Source organism: Leguminivora glycinivorella, chromosome 12 (assembly GCF_023078275.1).
Source record: "Leguminivora glycinivorella isolate SPB_JAAS2020 chromosome 12, LegGlyc_1.1, whole genome shotgun sequence".
NCBI classification, from domain to species: Eukaryota; Metazoa; Arthropoda; class Insecta; order Lepidoptera; family Tortricidae; genus Leguminivora; species Leguminivora glycinivorella.
The window spans coordinates 4,701,026-4,722,116 of NC_062982.1; the positions used below are offsets into that span (position 1 = coordinate 4,701,026).

Here is a 21,091-nt window from a genome sequence, read left to right on the forward strand (position 1 = left end):
AGGTATCTGACAACGCTTACTTGCGAGTGACGCAAACCAAGCATTGTCGTGGATTGTACGTCCATCAAACACCAACATCCTTCATCGTATCGTTAAGACTGCGCCACTTGTCTCTATCTTCGGCAAGCTCTTCCCATTTGTGGACCGGGATGTTGAAGGCGTGCAAACTCGTAGCATTGGCCGGCCGAATGGCATCAGCTATGGCACCAAGCAAGACACGCGCGGCAAACGAGAGGGTTGCATGCGATGCACATGCCCCAGCCAGCAAATGCTTTAGCAGCGCAAAGAAGCTGCAATTCAAGCACCCTCTCGTTCGTTACTCTGTCCTTCCAGTGTATGCCCAAAATGTTCCGGATGCAGCGCATGTGGAAAGCGTTAAGACGACGTTCGTGCTTGGAATACGATGTCCAGGTCTCAGCCCCGTACAAGACTATGCTCAGGATGCACGTCTGATAAACGACCATCTTGGTTTTCCTGGTAAGGTGTTTATTTTGCCACACACAGGCTAAGATAGTCAAAAACCAACTGTTGGGTAAGAGAATAACTTAAGACGAGTCAGGCAAAGCGTCTAACAAATTCTTTGAAACATACGGGTATTATAGACCAAGTAACCAACAAACCACGGATATGTGAATACCTGCTTACCTGAACCTGAGTCCTGACCAAATGAGCCCCAACTAATTTATACAAACCTTCCAAATGATACAATATCAGCATCAAACTAAGTTGGCAGCGATTCCGGCAGCCTCGTCCGTCAAACTCCGATGAAATCATGTCATTTTTGCACAGGTGGTATCAAAATTATTACCAACTAGCTTTTTCCAGCAGCTTCGCTCGCGTTAAATTCGAAAATTGTGGAATGCTCCATACAAACTTGCAACCCTCATTTTAGGAAAGTGGGGAATTATAAAAAGACAAAAAGTAGCCTATGTCACTCTCCATCTCTTCAACTATCTCCACTTAAAACATCGCGCCAATACGTCGCTTGTCGCTTTGTTTTACCGTGAAAGACCGACAAACAATTTATAATATTAGTATGGATTTAAGCTTGATCTTATAGTATTGGTTTAATTGAAGCGAACGCATACACTTGGTAAGCTTAGGAATAGCGACATAGCGCTTAAATGAAAGACAAATAAGCGCCGTCGGATTTTTCAGCGGCCATGGCTGGATAATGGCGGCGTGTAATAATTAAAACCAGAGACACAATGGAGGGAGTTTACTTTGTTAATGAAGCTCGGCATCGAGCGCGCTATCTGGAACATTTACCCTGTTCGGTACTCATCTTAGCACATCTCGAATCGAATCATCTCTTTTCTTTCATTTGTGTCTTTTCTTTTCATAATTTAAAAAGTAACAGATTGACTTTTAGGGCCAGTTGCATCAATTAGAATCCTGAGATTCCTTTTTCCTGAAGTGCAAATATTAAATGAGGATTCTATTAGCATAACCTAACCTAACCACAAAATTAAAATTTTGAAAAAACCCCCGACCGCGACCTAGTGGACCGATTTTCATGAAACATGGCTAAGAACACTCCCGACTAACTCAGCTTTCAGACAAAAAAAACTAAATCAAAATCGGTTCATCCGTTCGAGAGCTACGATGCCACAGACAGACACACACACAGACAGACACGTCAAACTTATAACACCCCTTCGCTTTTGCGTCGGGGGTTAAAAAACAAGTCTGAAGAAGTTATAGTAAGTAACAAGAGCCGTGTTTCGATTGTTTCGAACAACGACCTCCAGTACGAAAACCAGACACGCGTCTACCTCTTGGCAACCAGGCTAGGTGCCTCGGCGCGTCACAATCGCTTACGCTTCGTAAGCTAGCTCTTCTTCTCGCTCTTCTGTAGTAACGCGACCCGCGCGACAGAGCCAGACTGCGTTTCAATTGTCACTTCGGCTAGGCCGGCAGCGCTTCAGATGTATCCCTATAAATCGTATAATTCATGAAGGCAGGCATCTTGACTCGTAAAGTCTATTAATCAAGGTTAGATTTCACAAATCTGCGCGTCATCGTGAAAGACACAAACTACACGTGGCAATTGGCATTGAAATAAGTTTTAATAATTTCGCGAGATATAAATATGAATTTAAATTCCATAGCACAAGGATTTGTTGTAGTACAGGTTGTATATTATCTAGACTTGACATTGAAATAATTTTAGAATGGTAGTTCAAGGTCTTTGTTAATTATGCTGGTATTTTTACACATTAAAATATTTTAGGTACTCGAAATTTGCTAAAATGTAATTTTATACTGCTTAACCCCTCAGTACAGTACATCTAAGTATATGAAGTAAGAATATGTCATATATCTATCGAACATTAAGAAAATCAACCCTTAAATATGGTTGTGGTGACTTTATTCGGTTTTGTTTTTTTTTGCGTAAATCGGAACTTTTGTACAATCGGCGGCATATGTATCCGAGAAGTTTAAGCACGGAGTTTATTTATAGATTGTTGACAAGAGCCTTACAAACTCCCAAGAGTAGATAATAATCAGACTTTTGACTTAATAAGTCCCGTCAGCCAGATTTTATTTGCATAATTCATTCCCCCGCGATCTTCGATTGCTTCCAAGTCATCCACTGACGTAAATGGCTCGACTTCCAAAATTATTTCCGACCACTTCACTTGCGTCACCGGGAAAACAACGAGACATGATAAATTACAAAAAAATTATAACGTCTTCTCAAACATAATATCATCATAATCATCTAAAAGTATCCAGTATTCGATTAAGAGCATATTAATCAGAAAGCCATAACAATTTTACGACCAAAAAACTAAACTTAAAACGAAGCCATATATCCAGATTATTTAAATGGCTAATCCGCAGGCTGCAGCGAAATAACTAAGTTAGCATCAACCGAGCTCCATAAACCATAAACCACTGCTTGCCACAATTTATGTCCGTGAGAAACTTAAATTTCAATGAAGATAATTCAGGAATTTCTAGATCCAAAGGATAATTGCGCCAGCACTAATATTTACGTCAAAATGTAACTATTAAAAAGTTCGTTAGCAGAATTCCTATGCAACTGACAGTGACCCACTTTCGCGTAAATTCCTGTTAAACCGCTCCACTAATCCGTTTGTATTCCGTTCCGCAAACAGAATGATGACATGTGCTCCGGTTATCCTGGCAAAAACCATGACCTTTGCCACTAGTGCTTAGTCCACTAATGCCAGTTAGAGGCCTCGAAATTCGAGTTTGGCCGTCGCGTGCCGCCGGCTTCCACATCCACAGTTAGTTGCGTGCCGGCTGCCGACGCGGGCGTTTGTCTGCGGACCTTCAGACAGCTCCTACAGCGTTACCGTCGGAAAACTTGCGACCGCTTTTTTCAAATAAGTTACAAAGTGTTTTTTTTTTCTTATAAAAATTGGGTGTTGACGTATGATGTAGTATTTATTGATGTGATGGCAATTGTTTTGGCGGGAAAGTGAAACTTAGTTGCATCGTTTCACCAATGGCGACGTCGTCGCTAAGGTAAATATTGACACGAGGAAATCACGATGCGGACTACCGGACAATGCCCACTACACTATTATTTGCGGAGATGTCGAGAGCGTCCATGCACGATCACCACCACACACAGGCTCAAAGGACTCCAATTAAACTCGGACACTGTGCGAACATAAAACGATACGAAAACATGCACGGTTAGCGTAAATTGAAACACATTAAATTCCACACCCTCGCTTAACGAGCGGTAGTTAGCTCATTCGTCGTTTGCCGTTTGTCAAATGATGCGAACCGGCAAAAGGGGTCGATTCCGATTAAGTGAAGTGCGAATTAAAACTAAGTAGGCATCGAGTCAGCTGTGTGGGTTCACGGTGAGCCCGCCAGCCGAACTTACGTAAGCCTTCGGCCAAGTCTCCACCCCCACTTATGTAACTGCCCGCTACGAGGGGAATTTCATCAGAGGGATTCAATTATAGCGAATATTAGATTTCATAACCCATAAAAAATCTATCAGTATTAGTGAACGTTAAAAGCCGATTCGTAAGCTCACCAACCGCCAATATATATGTATATTCATTAAATATATAGGTATACGACTACTTTCGCGCGCCTACATACCTTTTACTTCATATTTGTTTAGTCCAAAGGCTTCATGTTTTGACAAAGCACAAGAAAATTGAATACGGGAATCGAAATTCTTACGATATACAAAAGCGGTGGCTGCCAAAGCCCAAAGGAAATATTTTTCTGAAGAATACTCATATATTTTGTTAAGATGTTCAACATAAATGTTAATTAAAATTGAGGCGCTCGGGCAATTATATTGAACAATTCGATTTCGTGGGATACTGGTAACGAAGAATGGATTATCCAGGGAACAAAACCAATCAAAAACTTTCTCCAGTGTAATAAGTCTTGACTGAGAACTGATTTATTTCAACCCCGTCTGAAACAACAATCTTAAGGGAACTAACTCATCTTTAGTTACTCCTAATTCAACAGATTATATTGAAGTTAAGTCTTAATACTCTTAATAGGTATCTAAAGAACTTTGCTTAGCTAATTAAGTTGAAAGGTCTTTAGCGAATAATTTTCAACTTCCGTTGTTTCTGCAAATAGTCTTCTTTTTTCCTTAAGATAATCCTACAAGGCCTCTCTGTAGAATCTTTGATAAAATCTGAACAGACTTCTTCATACAGAAAGGTCTGAATCTCTGAATTGAAGAAACGCTTTTTAGCGCCTTTCTTTATACTAATCTAACGAAAATTTGCATCCGATTACGTTCCTTTACAATCCTAATCATTTGGGTGCTTTGATAATGACAAGGTAATTATTACTTCCTTCAAATCTATATAAACGTGTTGCACCCTTCCTCGTGGTGGATAGTTACTATGGTCTTATTAAGTTTGGTATTACTTCAATCTAGTGGATGACAACTTGACAAGGAATCGGGCGCGGCGCTAGGCTATTTCGGTTTACCAATCCCATTAAAACGAATTGCCTTAAATCGATATCACCCTAGAGAGCAATTCGTAAAATTGCTAGCACAAGTTTCTAATTTACTATCCAATTTCACTACTGACTATATGAATATTTTACTCTTACTGATGGATGAGTCAGAAGAGCAACTGTTTAAAGTCCCTTTAGCCGTCACAAAGAGCAACAGCGGTAATAAATATAATTACATCTCTGTAGGAATCGGTATTTATTGGCGGGTCAGTAAATCCGTTACGGCGCAGAAGCGTTTTACGTGCCGTAAACCACGATCGTGCCAATTTAACCCAGACATAAAGAAGTTTGTAGGGAGTTTTAAATTAAGCCCCTTTAACGGTTCAATTAGAACTGCTCATACAAGATGTCAATTAAAACAACAGGAGATAAATATACATGCATATCCGGAAATGTAGAAAGATAACATTAGAAAACCGAGAGAAACATGTATTAAAGAAAGAAAGAAAGAAAAAAAAAGACATTTATTCAGTACAGCACACATACACAGGACAAAATGGTGAAATTAAAAAAGAAAGAAACAGATAGTAAAAACAAATACACAAAAACATTCGAAGAAAAATTATATACACACAAAACAGAAAATTACACTTGTGTGTCCAGCAATGTGTGCAGTAGGGAAAAGGCTTTGACTCAGCATGTTACGTGGAGGGAGAACAGTAGTCGGTGTGGGAGGTAGTGTAAAGGGAGCGGATAGTTTAATATGCACTGAATTCCCAGTCTGTCGTAAATTGATCCTATCTAATACAGCAGACAGTCATGTAGGTGTCTCTACGTCGTGCAACCTTTGCCTTTCATCATCTTGATGAGGAAATATAGGTTAACTGTTGAACGAAGATACACGATATTGATATTTTATGACTTCATTTGTAATAGAATTTACGTCCAGAATATATGAAACATTTGTTTTGAAATATGCATATGCTATTTAATTATTTTGCGATATGTATATTTGAAGATTTAAACGATTGGTAAATATTTTATTTTATTTCAACTGTGGTGATGAAATAGGTGCCTGTATGTTTGACAATTGGTAAATTAGTGAATCGGAAATTGCGAATGAGTTCGATGCAGAAATGCAGTTTTCAAATTCAACGTGTGAATTGGTAAATTTGATACAAAAGGGCTTAATTGGGCGATAGCTTCAAACAAATCAATCATATGTGCTTAAACAACCCGTGTTAACGTTACATTCACGAACAGCACGCAATCTAAATCACGCACAAACACTTAATTTGAAATAAAACGTGATGCTAAAATGGCTGTTAATGATTCATATTCATTTTTTTGAATGACCGGATTGTTAAATAGTTTAACACTTAAAATATAGCTATAAATTTGTAGTGTAAGATAATTCAACGCCTACTTCATGTTTTCAATCGAACTCTCTTATTTGAAGCTTTTCGAAAGAATGCGCGTAATCAAACGCGGTGCCTGGTTTTCTCCACGGTTTGCTTACCTCTGCCCTTGTTAACTTTAACAGAAAACTTTTATTTCAATGCACAACGACGACGGTGTGTTTGTTTCCAGTAAAGTCAGTAGTTATTGTCTCACGCGTGGAGAATAACTGGAGAATTTTACTATTAAATTTGCAAATTTGCAATAGACACGCCAATGTAACATGTCTCCATAGAAACCTTTGTACATAGCAACCGGAGAATATATCAGATGATAATAATGGTAGAAATTTCAAACACCACTGCAAATATGCAATCGACTGTAATAAAACTGATAAAACTAAAAGCGATAAACAACACCTAACATTAAACAACAACAGAAGTAATCGAGTCAAAGTCAAAGTCAACAGTGCGGACGAAGTTGGCGGCAACTCCGCCACGAAAACAATACCGGCTGGCGATAAATTGTAATCGCCAAACAGCAAACTATCTTGGGAAGTATAGCAGGTTTAAATTTAGAAATCAATTATAAAATAATGTCTTCAAAATGTAAGCTTTATTCAAAATGTAACGGGTGACTATCGGGATAGTCGAAGACCAAAACAATATTTTTCGATAATAGCTAACTTGAGCTAGCTTATAATAAGTCTGCCAAAACACCGAGATTCCATGAGTAATCATTTTGATTTATTATTAATACCGCACCAGCATCTGTATAACGTGCGCAAAGAATAAATAATAATCCAAGTCACGAAGCCCTTGTTATATCAATCCACAAATCGTAAATTCATTTTCGGTAAAATAAGACAAAAGCCACACATTAGTATTACGCTTACATTGAAGCGACTGTTGAAAATTCTTAAAAAGAATACAGAATTTTTGATTAAAAACGGAGAAGGATAATTCTAGCTTTTTCGGTTCTCATTTCCTTAAACTTGACATGAACGAGTATACTCGTACATTGGCTGCCTTTCCACATTGGAGATATTTTAGGAAAGAGGGTTGGCGATATTTGTTTGGGGGCAGTGTACACAAGACACGCACCCTTAAGCACACAATGTACGCGATACAGGCGTTTACGATTGCCTTGTGGGATGGAACGAGTACAATGGAGAGGTATATATATAAATAGGTAGCTAGATTTCCGCAACCGTAGTGATTGCAAAAATACCCTTTTATTTGTCGTTTCCATCCGAACGCTGATGCGATAAGCAATCAAAAGCGTATGTTACTTTTTAGAATTACTTTTTTTTCGTAGTCAAGGAATAGTACATTTTTCTAAGCAGCCATTCAGACAACAGCTACAATTTACTACTGTAATACTTTAAATAACTACAACACATAAAAACGAATATTTGGAGCAACTCCGAAATCAGATAATACCTTACGATTACGAAAAAGGACGAAATTAAATGTTGGCAAAAATCGTGGAACGATTCTTCTAATTTGCTTTAGGGTTTAGAATTAATAAGGTTATTTTTCTCTCGCAATATTCGAAAGGATCATACAACTCAATTTCCGGAGGATCAAAGCGGTGGCAGCCAATTTTCAGAATATATTGGAAGTTTTATATAGAATCAGGTTTATATAGAAGAAAGTTAGTCACATGACAGGGACGGACTCCATTTGGGACACGAGAAGTTGTAATGCTCCGCCGGACCCTTCCCAACGGCCTTCGGATCTCGAACAAGCGTGCTTCAGATACATTCAGTTTCATTCGCGATGAGAGTTCTAAACGTACTCAACAAAATCTAAATGTACCGTCCAAATACAAAACGCCACGGTATCAGGAGAAACACTTCGTTCCAAGATCACAAATTACCCCTGTCCGCAAAACAAACTGTTTAAAATTCCGACACGGAACCCTGTCTGCTGATAAATGGCTAGTGACCCCGAGCCCCTGACCTTCGGGGCATTGATGTAGAGGCAAGAAGCGATACGGATCTATGGCGTGGCGTCACGACCGCCGCCCCGTTCTTAGCGAAAATCGACTTATCGCGTGTAACTGCACACGTTAAGGAATACCCGCCCTCTCCTAAAATAAACTCACGTTTTAAAATAAGAACACTCCTCATTTAAATAAAACGTCTCGACAATGTCGTGTTAGCGTTAGCGGGTAATTGTCAATGGATCATAGGTACTAATGAAATAACCGTCTAGCTGAAGGCTAGCTTCAGGGTTAGTGTGAATTGTTGAATTAACAAATCATTAGGTTTAAACGGTTAGTTGCGTTTGCAGTGTCATCAGATCAATTATTCGACGAAACTTAAAGCACCGCAATTGTCCCAAACTGCTTACATCATGTATCCCACATACTCATAAAACACGCGATTACAGACGAACTGACACATCTAATTGGGATATACCAGCACAAGCGGCACAATAAAAAGAAACCACACTAAATACGTTAACGAATCTTGATCCAATAAACATTTGAAAAGATGTGACCAAAAATAGCTAACGAAAATATTCCTTGTATTGTTGGGATGACAAAGCTAAAAGATCGTAAAGATCAATGTCGCATAGTATTTATGATACTATAACATTTTCCTCATTGCAAATTTCTAAGCGGCGGCAATAACATGAAACGAATACACACAGTACATGCAAGTAAAACTAAAGTTTCGCTTCATTTATATACGAGGAAATTAATGTAGCATTAATTTCCGAGATAGCAGTATCTTAATTGACTTTCAGTTTCAATATCGTCGGGACAAATCGATGCTCATCTCGACTTTAGTGCCCAAGTGAACCGTGACGCGATATAACTTGACTTTGTCATGTCATGACAGACTATTAACCTTATTGTGGACAATTGCAAGTGCAATTTTGCGTAACTCGGACCTTGGCTCTCGCGAAGTCCTCAGTGATATCATCACGTATTTCGAAATCTCATATTTGAACTAAACGAGTAAGTGGTTTTAATTAGCTTTTTTTAGTAATTGCGTGCTCATCGTAATAAAATTATTGAGGCCATTGCAGATGTATTTTATGTTTCCTTTATAATTTATAACGATACCAATATTGCTATATTTCACTTTAAATAACAAACTCGTAGGTTATTTTCTACATATGTGTCGTGGCATTTCAAAGGTTTATTTATAACCTTGTAATTCCTATAATAGTCTATCAAACGAACACATATGCCTATTATCTAGAAGGGTGTTATTACCAGCGTCGGACTAAATACTATTATCCACGAATGAGTGTTCACAATGACTGGTCATTGGACAATAACATCGTCCTTGGAGACCATCGATCCGTGACAATTGACATTACATTGTAAGGGAGGGTTGTACAATAATGTTTAAAAAACATCGTTAAAACAATACCGGAAATACAATACGTAAGGTAACTTCTACCATTCCGCTATGTCTTTCTTTTATCGTCGTTGCTCAATATTCAAAACTCATGCGCGAACTTTAACAAAATATTTAAATTCAAACGGGGCACATTGACACTGAAAAACAGTTATCCTTATTTTTTCCGCCTACATAATATTACTCTATGTAAAGTCAAGAGTTTACTAAACAAAAATACCCGGCGTGCAGCCCGGCGTCCTCCAAACCAAATATAAAAACAAAACTTGACGTGGCCTTCACCAAAGTGCTTTTCGTTTGGAGTAAAGCCTTTACACGTGACGGTCCGAGTACTCAGCAACTTGACAAATTAATCGGTGTCAGCTGCTTCCCTTCAACCGCAATATTACCCTGTCCCAGATTAGGGCAAGTTAGTTTTTGCCGAGTTTGTATTATTGAATTGCGAAGAGACTTATGAAACATTTCAGGCGTCGAGCGCCTCCATGCAGCCGATTCTTTGTACCAAATGTAAACTGGGACAGTTGTGATATTTGACGGCATTGCAACCACATTCCCGAACTAGGCGAGCATCAAAATGCGGAGATTAGGTCGCACGTATCCTCGCAAATGTCAAACAACATTAGCCACGGTGATCGAACGCTGTTGCATATTAATGCCGTGTCATTGGCCATATATAGTCTACTGTCTAACTCGAAATAGCTGGATTATGTGTAATAAACATTAGGTATTAAGGGCTATTGTTGCAAGCGTCAATTGTTAGAATATGCACCTAGTTAGGTGCCAAAGGGCATTTGATGTTCTAACGTTGTCGCAACGCCAGATTGTGACCTGCATACATCCCGAAGGTTTCACTGCACTGTGCGTGACAAGTCACATTGTATTGTTTATAAATTAGAAAATGAAACTGATTTTACTTGGCCTGACTCTGACCTGGATATTACCGTACTTTATCAGAAATGTTTTCTAATAAACCAATTTTCCTTTCTGTAATAAACTGTAATTGATCAAAGAGCTATTAAAACAAAAGGAAATTAATAAACAATTTACGCAAATTAAAGCTTTGTGGCTTCGTAACAGGTAGATGAGGATTGTTTTGGTTACTTCAAAGTCGTTTTATATCCAATTATCCACTAAATCCTTGCGACGGCTTGGAAGAATCCCACCGTAAAGCTATAAATAATTGAACACGTGCGGCTAATCTAATACGGTACGAGTGCAATCTGCACTCCAGTATTAGCTAATAAACGCGAGAAGAAAAACAAATTCAATCCACTTAATAATTCATTGAAAAATAGTCGTCGTCAAACCATTGACATATTCAACAAATTATTCATGGCTGCCGTTCCATTCATCAAAGTTATGGATGCACGCGGTCCTGTAATGCGCGATTAGTCGATTACACATTCCATTAATATGCGCGCGAACAATAGGTAATGTCGTTCGGACTGAATCCATTATACAGCCAATCAATCTTCTTTAATCCATTTTTCTTCCGTCAGCTTGAAAATTGTCGCTCATTTTTCGACTCGATTACCGCCAACATCGCAGCCGGTGAATCGGAATCATCGTAAACAGGCTATCGAACTCCGCAACGGCCTTCTTGCCTAGGGTTGCAAAAAAACGGTTTTTTTTCTGGCTTGAAAAAAAACATGAAAAAAAACCGTGAAAAAAAACAGTTTTTTTTCTGGAGTATGTTTTTTTTTCTAAAGTACGAAATCTCAAAATTTGAAAGTAGTTAATACTTTTATACGGTTTTTTAGACTTAATGTTAACTATTAAACGAATTTAATCAAATAACTTTAATTTCTGGTCTTATTAGTAACATTTACGAAATCTGTAGTTGGTAGTTATCACTTTTTACTGTTGGCAACACCACCGCCTCTCCATGCTACACGCAGCATCGGGGATTCCCCAATAAACGTTTGTATACTGAATGTTAATTGAATTAAAATTTACGTTATTGTTATTGAAACATGTTACAACTCACGAAAAACCGTTATTGTCGTATTATTTGTTCATCTGAAAAAAAACCATATTTAGAGAAAAAACCAAGGTGCTGGGTTTTTTTTCATGTTTTTTTTCACAATTCTGAAAAAAAACATTTGGTTTTTTTTCTATTTACAACCCTATTCTTGCCCAAATCGATATGTTTCCGCACCGCATACGATAATTTGCATCCGACCACGCTACATTTCTGCCTCCATAAATTAACTTAAATGGCCATTCCTTTTCCACTCGAAATTAATGAACGATACTCGTAATTTGATCAATCCAACAGTGAAATGAGCTGAGCCAATCAAACGCAGATATTTTTTATTAATAGGTATTTTAATTCGCTAACATTTAAACGAGTGGATAAGAGAGCTTATTAAAATTAACGCCCAGTGTTTGATCAAAGGCATCACAATGCATTTGAAATTTAGATAAACGTAGCCGGGTGTCGGGACAGGGACTATAATTGACACCGTCAGTTTCAGCTAAACAGAATATTTCAGCCAACAATACGCCCCTCGAATACATTAACGGAGGAGATTAAAGATAAACACGGCTAGTGGCGAGTTTTCTAAAGGACGGGCGGATGCCTGTAGATAGGTACTGTTAATCCGCAACGGTATCTCTTATAATCCCCGAAACATCTTCGAGCGTCCGTTCTATCCGCCGGCGCCGCGTCTGAGCTTCTTGCGAAATGCCACTTAATATCATATCTGTACGAGAATCTACTTCAACGTTCATTTTACCTGACATCTGTATTAAACGCCGCTAACAGCTATTTTCGAGCAAGATTAGCGCATAACCGAATAAACCGGTGCTTTCGCGAAATGGAACGGCTTCATTTCCTTGACATCGTGTTTACAATTTCATGTTGTAGATCTGTAACCACAAACACTTCACACTCAATCAATAAATCGACAATAACAAAACTCTATTCAAGGATTTTTCCTTGGACATTAATAATCCGTTACAAAACATGAAAACTGTAGTCCAACTTTATGGACCACCGTATGGCCTTCGTCTCGGAATAACTCATTTATAGCTGTACAGCAATCGATTGGGCTGCAGACAGACAAAGCTCATTTCGGATCATGTTGTGGGCCATAAATAATTCATCGCCGAGGGCGACGGGCGAGTCCGCGACATGCGTACCCTCGGAAAAGTTGATAATGTGATTTACAGACGCGAGAAGTGGAGCGCACTAGCCCTAGCCCCCGCTGCGAAGTAATTTGTTGGGGAAACGCGCCCCCGCATACTGACTCGCTGTTCATACACGCCGTGCATTCACAAGTGCCGCACTACAACTCACGCCCGTCTCTTACCTTAACTGTTTTGTTCCAGATGTTCACGGCGAAACTGAGAGTGCAAATGGAACAATGGCGCGAGGGACTAAAACCGGGTGTGACTAGTGATAATAATAGTTAAGACGATGTGTTAAAGTTCGGCCACGACGACGAACTACAGCGGGCTGGCCGCGGCCAGCGATGTTATGGACGGAGTCTTCGGCAATGAGAGCGAGTGGGCGAACGCGTCGGCGGCGGCGCCGGAGCAGGACCTGTACAACTACTGGCCGTGGAGCATCGTGGACGGAGCACTCATGCTGCTCATCGTCAGTGGGAACACCCTCACGATCCTGGCCGTGACCCTCAGCAGACGGCTCTCATCTCTTGTTTCCAACCAGTTCGTCCTCAACCTAGCCATCTCAGACCTGATGGTGGGGCTAACCCTTCCCTACCACCTCGTATTTTATCTGGACGATGACTTCGGCAAAATCAAGTGGTCATGTCTGATGAGATTTATACTCATTATATTGGCCTGCCTGGCGTCCATTTACAACATCATAGCGATAGCAGTAGACAGGTATGATTTCTCACGTGTTATTGTGTTAATATGGTGTTAAAGCTTTAAAGATCATTTAAAACGGTGATACGCTGTAACTTGAACCGCACGAACCATGCCATTGAACCCAAGGTTACTGTTCCCGCCACTTACAAAGCATGATAGAACATTAGCTTACACATACCAGTAGGTATAAAACTAATATTCATACCCGCAATAAGTATGGGTATCTAAATCTTATACTTTTAAACGAGCAATTCTTGTATATTTATTTATTTATTTATATATTTATTTACACTGACGATCTCGGAAACCGCTCTAACGATTTCGCTGAAATTTGTTATGTGGGGGTTTTTGGGGGTGAAAAATCGGTCTAACTTATCCTTAGGTCCCGGAAAACGCGAATTTTCGAGTTTTCATGCGTTTTTCTTCGCGCGCCATCTCGTGTGCAGTAGTTGTACTGTTAAGACAGAATTCTTCGGTCGATGTAAGTACTATTTATTGCAAACACTAGATGGCGACACAGGTCAAGGCTAAAACGAATAGAGAAATACACTATTTGAGTTTTTGTGGCGAAATGCGCGCCATCTCGTGTGGAGTAGTTGTGTTGTTAAGGCTGAGAATTCTTTCGCTCGATGTAGGTACTATTCATTTTTGAACTAGATGGCGACACATGTCAAGGATACGAAACAGAACCGAGCGAAGCTCGGTCGCCCAGATATTATATTATTAGCGGTCCTAAAAGGGCGGCCTATATACCGGCTTCTAAAATAGGGCTTGGGATTTTTGAGTTGGCCTAAATACCAATTCGTACGTTTGCTATGTGAGCATATGGAATGCTAGTAAGGTTCGTGTGCACGTCGCCAGTAATAAGAGTAAAACTATATATTTGAAGATAACTTGCAACTTGCTTCAAATTTCAAAGGGTCTCACAATTTTCACGGTGCAATTTAATTTCACATGTATGGAAGCCGTATACATTTGAATTCTCTTATCATTTCACCTTTGAGAGCGCTTTTAGTGGCTTAAGATATTAGGTCGTGCATAGAACTTTAAAACCCTACATAAAAGATGTCAGGACAAGTCTATCTAGTCTATACCCTGAAAACATTTAGTAGCAGTCGCACGATATAGCTGTTTTACAGTTCAGTAAATACGTTGCTACCAACTTAACAAACCAATTCGCAGAGTCGAGACTCCTTCGTTTTCTGCTGCGTTCATTGGCGACGCGTCGAATCGCATTCAAATGTATAGAACTCGATTCAACTCGGCTCGATTCGTCTTAGTGGCCAGGCTTCAAAGAACCATACCATAGACAGTTTTATTTTCATGTTTGCACTCAAACTGCATATTCAAAATGGTAGGCGGTCCACCTAGATAACTAAGATGACTGAAAGTAGGTATTTGTTGAATTTATAATTTTCTTTCAAAATAAGTGCTTGGTCGTAGAAAAAGTATTGTATGCAACGGTGTTTAACTGAGTCAAAAAATGCTCGTGGCGTCTTTATTAACAATTTTCGGCTTCGCCTCAAATTGTTACCCACGCCACTCACCTTTTTTGACCTCTTTTAACCACCAGTTGCATAAAATACTATTAGCTGCAGCGAGTATGTCACATCACATATCTAAACAGTTTTATCGGTGGCGATACGGCACCTTTTTTATTTATCGATTTTTGGCTTTAGATACTGTTGAGCGTGCAAAAAGTTTACAAAACAGTATTTATAGAGTAGAACCAAGCTCATTTTACGTAGATTTTTGGATAACAAACTGATAAAGTAACACTCGCATATTCTGTACTAAGACACGCAAAGTTAACTTAGACGGACTTTACAATAATAGAGGCCCACGGGAAACTTACTGCATGATCTCATTTCGAAATCACCCGTCGTGCATCTTATCATCTCTGATATAAATTTAGCCGCGAGCGAGATGCGCTGCGAGTAATGGATGTTAAAATGAGATCATTTTGTGCAGTATATAGGTCAAACAGTTTTTTTGTATGTGTATTTTGTGCATCCTCAGTGTTTTGCTACAAAAACAGACACCAGACCTATAACATTTTGGGTTGTTCTTTTATAAATTTTGTTTCACAAATGTCAAACAACTGAATGGTCCTTCTGAAAGCCATCGATCGTAGGTAAATTTATGCCTTCAAAAGTGAATTAGATGATAGCTACTCCTAACATTTAATTCACGGTTCGCGGTCCCGGGTTCGAATGCCGGTAAGGGCATTTATTTGTGTGATGAGCACAGATATTTGTTCTTGAGTCATGGATGTTTTCTATGTATATAAGTATTTATATATTGTCTGAGTACTTACAACACAAGCCTTCTTGAGCTTACGGGCCTCAGTCAATTTGTGTAAGAATGTCCTATAATATTTATTTATTTACATACATACATACATACAATCACGTCTGTATCCCATAAAGGGGTAGGCAGAGCACATGAAGCTACAGTGCCAGTCTTGGCAAATAAGGGGTTGAAAGGAAACGAAACTGTGACATTGCAGTGATAGGTTGCCAGCCTCTCGCCTACGCCACAATTTAACCCATATCCCACAGTCGCCTTCTACGACACCCACGGAAAGAAAGGGGGTGGTGAAATTCTTAACCCGTCACCACACAGGCATCATGTTACCCAGTCATGGAGGCTTGTATTGTGATATTAGCGAGCAATACCTATCTAGGCTATATAGGCTATTTATTTAACATTATAATACGCTTGCAGGTACATAGCGATCGTGCATCCCCTGCACTACAGCCGCTACATGACAAAGCTGGTGACCAGGCTTCTGATGAGCACCACATGGTCAGTGGCTCTCTGCATCAGCTGTATACCAATGTTCTGGAACGACTGGCACGATGGCGTCGCCTGTGAGATGAATATGGTGAGTTTTCCGTCTAATACTAACTACAGAATCCAGGTCAAATTATTGTGATAGTAATTTCTTATTGATGTATGTCCGAAGTTAAGTCCGTTTTGTCGTCGCCCTCGTCCCCCCCAAATAAGGAAAACTTTGAGGCGGCCTTGACTCAAGGCCATCGGAATGTAGACTCTGGATTTTCATCTGAAGTTACACGAGAATAACTTGATGACCTTTTTATTTTTCTAAGTTGGGTTTTTCTCATGATTTGTGCCTACTCCGTCGAACTAAATGGTCCAAACCATAAATTCTGTATTAAAGTAGTAAAGTTGACGAAGTTGATTGAGTCTGACCGCAGACATAATTTGAGAACGACGTATCTTCTAATCTAGACTCATTACATGCAAAAGCTCTGGAAATATAGTAGAGAACTTTAATATCAATGGAACCATTATTGCAATTGCAACCATCGTAGTTCCACGATCACCTCGATCGCGCTGTCTATTAATAACATACGATAACACCATTTCGATAACCATTTCAATATTAGTTCCCGAAGCGTAATACGGTAGATTAGATACGCTCGCTCCTGTTCTCTATACTGTTTACTATAGAGCACGTTCACATTTCGATAATACCTCTAGATTGTGGGTTAATCCCCAAATGATAAAAGTATGTACGTAAAGAATTATCTCTTTATTTATTTAAACTTAATTGCAGAAAAGAACAACTACAAAAGACGAACATAATGCCATGCCCTTTCTCATTCTGGTACGAATTTCTTTTTCGCACGTTAGACTGTGACTTTTATTGGCGTACCTATTTGTGAGGCGAGTCCGTAATTTGTGTTTGCAATGCACCCCCTAACAGAACGCGGGGAAATTAACATGCCCCTAAACTGTTGTACCTACACTGCAGGGTTTATCAAAGTGGAGTGACCCCACCATTGTAAAGGGTTCGCAACATAATTGTATTTAAAAGGGTGACTATAACTTGCGTGTTTACGTTCCAAACTTTTGGTTTCTTGATACTAAAAGGCGACTGCATAAAAAATATCTGTGTGGGAAGGCTCTAAGTCGCATTAACTCATTGAAATATACGATTTGGCACTGAGCTTAACTGCGCGATAGACTTTAAAAGCATCGTCAATCGTTACTCGACTGCTCAAAGTAAAGACGGAGTTATGCATTTGTTTTATTTGCCGTTAAAACAACTGAAGTAGCACATGGGCAGAACGAATGGCGTAGTGAATTAGTGATGTTTGTATTTATTTTCTTGACATTGTCGATGTTTCTAGAGTAGATTTTAAATGATTCGTACTTACAACTCCATAATGTAATTTACACATTAGTAAACTATTTCTTTCAGGTTCAGAGATCATTTACCTCTAAAGATTTTATAGTAAAATGTATCAATTCCAGGTGGTGCCGAAAGAGTACACGACGTCAATCCTAGCGCCCATGTTCTCCCTCATATGGATGGTGATGTTCATCCTGTACTGGCGGATCTGGCGAGAGGCGACGTGCCACGCGCGCCGCATGCGTGCCAACACATGCTGTCCAACCGGTGCCAACGATTGGAAGAGCATTCAGGTAGGAAAAGTAACAGGAGTTGTGACCAGCAATTGATCATGCTATACTGACGGATATGGCGAGGGGAGACTGCAGCGAGCCGTATACGTGCTAACACATACTGTCCAGCTAACGATTGGAAGAGGGACACTGATCTGGTGAGATTTGACTGAAATGCGCGGCGCATCCGTGTCAAACTATGCTGTCCAGCGGATGGTGCCAGCGATTGGAAGAACATACAGGCGCCTAGGCGGTATAACAAAACCATCAATCTAACAATTATTAGTGACTGCCACGCGCGCAGCTTACGCGTTAACCGCAGAAGGTGTAAACAATTTGAAGAGCATACAGGTAGGTGGCGTAACAGAATTGACAATCTATGTTATTTTCCTACCCGCCCGGCTAAGGATTGGAAGTTTAAGAACGGTGTTGTAACTGGACTTGCTGTATTGGAGTATCTAGAGCGAGGTTAGTGCTCTTTACGCTGATTGCAAGCCAACACGTGTTGGCCGGCCGGCGCCAATGATATCATACAGCATACATAGCTTTCAAAGGCAGACAAGCTTTCGACAGTTGGCCTTGGTACTAACTACGAAAATAAGCGTGTCTTTTTGTCTATGTGATGGGCAAATAGAGGGCCAAATGAATTCCAATGCATCTTGCACAGGGCTGAGGATTATATATTCTTATGCACATTAATTTGGTACAAGTACACGTACCTATATAGAGCTTCTTCTAACTTAAGAGCTGTGCTCTTGTCGGTTGGAGCAATCTCCAACTCCTCCGGTAAATTCTGGTAAATTAAAAGCGGAAAATATCTAAAGACATGTTTATTTGTTTTCATACTTTGCATTAAATACGCGTCACCTTTGTTTACCTTAAACTCCATGTCCACACCTACATCCGGGTCAACATGCAAGTACAAAATCATGACCCAACCAAAAAATATTCGCCATCTACGAAACATGAGCTCACCTCGAACATCGACTCAGCACATAAATGTAAACGTCTGCCGTTATATCTCTGATTGTCCCTAAATTTTACGAGTCCTTCATAAAACCTGTCTTTACCTTTACTGCCTTCCTCGGAACAACATAAAATACATGTTTGATTACGTAACGGATGGATTTTAAATAATGAAAGACAACCTTTCATGATAGATTGAATTTAACCGATATTCCGTTCATTTTATTAAAGCCATTGTTTCGACGCGATGACAGGTTGACACACGATTTATATCGACAATAAATTGTTATTTTAAATTTCAGGTAGTGCTGCTAGTGTTGGGGTCGTTCTCAATTTGCTGGATGCCGTTCGTGGTGGTGGCGTGCGCTCAGACCCTGCCGGTCATCACGCTGCACAGCCCCGTCGCGTACCGGCTGACTTCGTCCCTGGCCATGTCCAACTCGGGCATAAACCCGCTGATATATGCGTGGAAGAACGCTGGGTTCCGAGCGGCGTTCGTGAAGCTACTTCGCTGCAAGCGGCCAGATACCTCGGAGTACAGAGGATCACCAGCGCCGGAGAGAAAACGAGGCTCTGTGGCGCTCAGGGAAGGGTCAATAACGCGTTCGAGCGCTCCCAGCGCGCTCTCGAGCATGGGAGGGCGGCCAGCGAGGCTGCTGTACGTGGAGCGCGAGACGGACACGTCTCGGTGCCGCATCATCGAGAACGCAGGCTACGTGGAGGAGCGCGGGGACGCGAACCCGTCGTACGCGCCCGACCCCACGCCGGTGCACCGGCCCGCCACGCGCCCCGACGTAGTGTAGTGTATCTTAAACGTTCATAGACGTTCAGTGGGAAACGTAAAACGCTTCTAGCATTTAAAGTTGTTAGTGACTTTAGGTACCCCCCTTCGCATTAAGGTACCTGTTTGAATCTACGCTCAAGTTTATAAAAGCTTTATTGTTGAATTTTTATTGATAGATTTTAATGAGTTCCCTGCCATAATGAAATTCTTACTGAGGTTCTCTGTCGATTAAATAAATTGAGATGTTTAAATTATAAAAATTATAGCTAAAACTGTTCGATGTAAAATTAAAATATATAATTAATTCTAACTTTATTGAAATCCATACATCATTACATCTTCAAAAGTGTAAACCGAAGATTTATTCATTATATTCGATGTGTAAATTTAAGATAAATTCGTGTTTCGATTCAATGCCTTATAATTTGACTCTAGATACACATATTTTTATGCATTCGATGAATCTTTGGCGTAAACTTTATTTAATATATTAGAAAGTATCAGCGAAGAGGAAATTGAAACATTGAAAAATTATTAACATCAGGGATAATTTTATTTTTAGGGCCGATTTTTTAAATTCCCGCTACCCAAAGGTTATTTGGAAGACATCACTCTTTAGCGATAAGACCGCCTGTTGTCTTCCTCTATCTGAGGTGTGCCAATAAATATCAATCTTTCAATCCACCATAAGGTGTAAACTTAAAGTTTTAAATTTGCTTGCCATGTGTTTTGTGGTATTAAATGTTTGTTGGGTGCGTTGTGAGCTATCAAATCTCAACTTTTACCAATCAGAACTACCACAAAATATACCTACAGGGCTCTACAGTTGTCCAAAATCGACCATGACGTTTGCATACACAGACCTCTTCATCAGACAGGAGATAAGACAGGAGTCGCCATCTATGAGCGGCGGTTTGATACAACGGGTTTGTTAAATGGCGAACGGCGGCGACTTCGGGAACTACGACGTTTTAGCGTTTCTTAGGCAGATGGCACTTTTGTCGAAAAAGTTTTTAGTTAGGAAAGCGATCAAAACAGGTAAGTAAATCCATACAGCATTACTGTTAAGAATATTTTCGATAAATGAAAATACAAACGAATGGTATATTGCTAAGAAAATATACTGATATTTGTGAGATTGAGCTTTGCTCGCAAAACTTATATATTTTAAATAAAAATGATTAATTGAATATAATTCTCTTACAGAAAACATATTTTTCGCAGTCAATATCCTCCATAGGTATAATATAAGGTATAACAAATATCATCACCGAAATATATAAAAAAGGTAAAGGTTAATATGACTCGAGGAAATAAAACGAATCGACTAAAACGAAACGAACTAATTTTTGTTGTGTAGTGTAGTGTAC

The 21,091-nt window shown here is 39.7% G+C and overlaps 2 protein-coding genes across 2 annotated transcripts in view; one reads left to right on the forward strand and one right to left on the reverse strand.

The window, feature by feature from the left end:
* LOC125231624 (serine/threonine-protein kinase SMG1) overlaps positions 1 to 21,091 on the reverse strand; it is a gene marked incomplete at its 5' end in the record, with an annotated part of 319,651 nt that overhangs the window by 279,329 nt on the left and 19,231 nt on the right.
* On the forward strand, positions 3,283 to 20,104 carry LOC125231627 (D(3) dopamine receptor). Its single transcript, XM_048137096.1, has 5 exons — positions 3,283 to 3,498; positions 13,034 to 13,552; positions 16,265 to 16,424; positions 17,822 to 17,992; positions 19,240 to 20,104. Exons 2-5 carry the CDS (start codon positions 13,182 to 13,184, stop codon positions 19,738 to 19,740), a joined length of 1,203 nt encoding a protein of 400 aa, XP_047993053.1. The 5' UTR covers positions 3,283 to 3,498; positions 13,034 to 13,181; the 3' UTR covers positions 19,741 to 20,104.